Below are 3,540 nucleotides of genomic sequence, written 5' to 3' on the forward strand. Positions count from 1 at the left end.
CTGCTGGACCTCCTGATGGCCCCTGGTATTTCTGGCCCCTGTGTGACACAGAGTGTTGGACTGGATGGGCCTTTGGCCTGATCCAACATTGGCTTCTCTTATGTTCTTATGATCTCGAGAGGGGTGGGTGGGCTACGGGTGCTCAGGTGCCCGCCTGGCTAGCTGGGGTGACTTGATCTTGGGAGGGGGGGTGGGCGGCGGCACTCAGGGCACCACGGCCTGCCTGGCTAGCTGGGGGTGGGTGGGAGAGGGACCCAGCCAGGTCACAAAGTCCCCCCCCCCGTGGCTCAAGGTGCTGCCAGAAGGGAGCCTCGCCTAGTGTGCAAAAATACCTGGGTCCGGCCCTGGGCGTTACGTCACGCGGCGCCGGCTCGGCTAGGGGAGAGTGCGCGGCGGCTCCCGGTTTCTTTTTTCCGTCGGAAATGGGTCCAAGTGGCTCTTTATGTCTTAAAGGTTGCAGACCCCTGCCCTAGAACATAAGAACATAAGAGAAGCCTGTTGTTGGATCAGGCCAATGGCCCATCCCTTCCAACACTCTGGGTCACACAGTGGCCAGAAACACCAGGTGTCCTCAGGAGGTCCAGCAGTTGGGCCGGGACACTCAAAGCCCTCCCACTGTTGCCCCCCCCCAAGCTCCAAGAATACAGAGCATCCCTTGTGAATACCTTGTAGCTAATAGCCACCGATGGACCTCTGCTCCATATGCTTATCTCGTTCCCTCTTTAAGCCGTCCATGCTTGTAGCCGCCACCACCTCATGTGGCAGTGGGGTTCGCTTGCTGAGGTCCTGACCTAGCCCAGCAGACATGTGTTATTGGACTCTGAAGACCAGCTCCTCTTCTGTCTCATCACACCTGGAAGGAAATTCTCTATACAGTCACAGGGCTAGAAATTATGGTCAATCTTTGTGTTTCATCACCAATTTTTGTATTTCATCATCAAAAGACCTTCTTGGCAAAGCAAATGTGAAGGGCAGAGGAACAGATCTTTGCCACCTTTGTGGCACGTTTGGGGAGTTTTGGGGAGGGGAGGGATAGTCAGAATATAGAACAAGCTCCAGGGAAACGTTGTGCCCAGCGGCTCAGGAGATAAAATGTACAGTCATTAATCAGGAGTTCCTGATTGGTGGCTTGGCTTCTTGTCTGAGTGTTGATTTGACTTCCCTCTTTATTCCAGCAGGAGATGTCGAGGAGCCTATTGGGGAATTTCAGGGCTTCTCACTGGAAAAAGCCCAGAATGAACCGTCCGAAGAAAACTTTGGGAATGGAGCTGGACCACAGAGGCAGGAAGGAAACCATACAGTGAAGACGTGGGTTAAATCCATTCCTCACCAAATCCCAGTCTGCAGCCATCTCCAATGGACTCATTCAGAAGGGAAGGGATTTATCTGCTCCGAGAGTGGACTGACATCTTCCAGTGGAAGAAAGGATAATGTTTGTTTACGAAACCACAGTATAATAAAGACATGTAAATGCTGGTACTGTGGAAAGTACTTCAAATACACAACACAGCTACTATTACACCAAAGAATCCACACTGGGGAAAAACTTTTTGAATGCTCAGAGTGTGGAAAGAGATTCAGTCGGAGTAGCGCTCTTCAACTTCATCAAAGAACCCACACAGGGGAGAAACCTTATGAATGCTCAGAGTGTGGACAGAGATTCAGTCAGAGTGGCAATCTTCAACTCCATCAAAAAACCCACACCGGGGAGAAACCGTATGAATGCTCAGAGTGTGGAAAGAGATTCAGTCGGAGTGGCAGTCTTCAACAGCATCAGAGAACCCACACAGGGGAGAAACCTTTTGATTGCTCAGAGTGTGGAAAGAGATTCAGTCGGATTTGCGATCTTCAACAGCATCAAAGAACCCACACAGGGGAGAAACCTTTTGAATGCTCAGAGTGTGGAAAGAGATTCAGTCGGATTGGCGATCTTTCACTCCATCAAAGAACCCATACAGGGGAAAAACCTTATGAATGCTCAGAGTGTGGAAAGAGATTCAGTCGGAGTGGCAGTCTTCAACAGCATCAAAGAACCCACACAGGGGAGAAGCCTTTTGAATGTTTAGAGTGTGGAAAGAGATTCAGTCGGAGTGGCAGTCTTCAACAGCATCAAAGAACCCACACAGGGGAGAAACCTTTTGAATGCTCAGTGTGTGGAAAGAGATTTAATCAGAGTAGCAATCTTCAAGTCCATCAAAGAACCCACACAGTGGAGAAACTTCTTGAATGCTCAGAGTGTGGAAAGAGATTCATTCACAGTGGCGATCTTCAACAACATCAAAGAATCCACACAGGAGAGAAACCTTTTGAATGTTCAGAGTGTGGAAAGAGATTCAGTCAGAGTAGCATTCTTCAGCAGCACCAAAGAACCCACACAGGGGAGAAACCTTTTGAATGCTCAGACTGTGGAAAGAGATTTAATAGGAGCTGCAATCTTCAGCTCCATCAAAGAACCCACACAGGGGAGAAACCTCTTGAATGTTCAGCGTGTGGAAAGAAATTCAATCAGAGACGTGATCTTCAAGAGCATCAAAGATCCCACACGGGCGAGAAACCGTATGAATGCTCAGAGTGTGGAAAGAAATTCAGTACTAGGAGAATTCTACAACAGCATCAAAGAACCCACACAGGGGAGAAACCTTTTGCATGCTCACAGTGTGGAAAGAGATTCAATCAGAGTGGTACTCTTCAACGGCATCGAAAAATCCACACTGGGGAGAAAAACTGAATGTTTAGAGCTGTGGCCCAGTGGAGTGGAGGAAGGCCACGTGTCCCCATTTTTTTCCATGTAGTCCCAGCTCCATTCTTGCCACCGTAACAAGGCAAAAGGACTTCCCAAAGGAAACAGAAAGGTGGGGAGATAGCACCTGAAAGTTGAAGGAAATTTCCCAAGATAGAAACTTTCATAGGTCAAAGCTTATTTGGTCAGGCAGAAGTGAGAACGAAGATCCACAACTGATCATGGCTGGGAAGAATCTCTTCAATAAAAATGAAGGTATTGCCAAAATTAAATTTTCTGTTTCAGATGATACTGATCAGTCTACAAGAAAAGACTTTGGTGGACTGGCCAGAAACCAATAAATACATTTATATGGAATGGAAAAACCCAACAATTAGATTTAAGTATTACAGGATGAGAAAAAAAGAGGAGGCTTAGTAGTACCTAAGAAATAAACTGTACTACCAAGCAGTGGTTTGGTTTGGATTGCAGATTGGATCAAAATCACCAAGGACAGGAAGCAGCAAAGGAGAGGAAAGGGAAGAGTAGAATGAATAAGGGAAAAAATCGAAATGATACATTAATAGAACTATAAGCATTGTTTCTGGATGACGGATTGCACAGTTCCCTTTGGATTAAGAAGCAAATTTGGAAAAATAAAAGATAAGATAAAAGTCATATAATCAATAAGTGGGACACTAGAAGAAGAATTGGCCCTATAATATCACCTGTAATGTCACCAATAATAGATATGAGAGGAAAAAATATTGACTTCATAATCTATAAAGATATGATAATGTCACAAGTAGAAATCAAATCCT

General features: G+C 46.3%; 1 protein-coding gene across 1 annotated transcript in view; it reads left to right on the plus strand.

The window, feature by feature from the left end:
- The window catches only part of LOC107107854 (zinc finger protein OZF-like), a 7,833-nt gene extending 4,293 nt beyond the window's left edge, over positions 1 to 3,540 (plus strand). The window contains exon 3 of the mRNA XM_015408211.1: positions 1,176 to 3,540. Within this exon, the coding sequence (XP_015263697.1) occupies positions 1,176 to 2,728 (1,553 nt within the window). The 3' untranslated portion in view covers positions 2,729 to 3,540. The remainder of the gene's footprint in view (positions 1 to 1,175) is intronic.

This window comes from Gekko japonicus, unplaced genomic scaffold (genome assembly GCF_001447785.1).
Source record: "Gekko japonicus isolate JY-2015 unplaced genomic scaffold, Gekko_japonicus_V1.1 scaffold5298, whole genome shotgun sequence".
NCBI lineage: Eukaryota > Metazoa > Chordata > Lepidosauria > Squamata > Gekkonidae > Gekko > Gekko japonicus.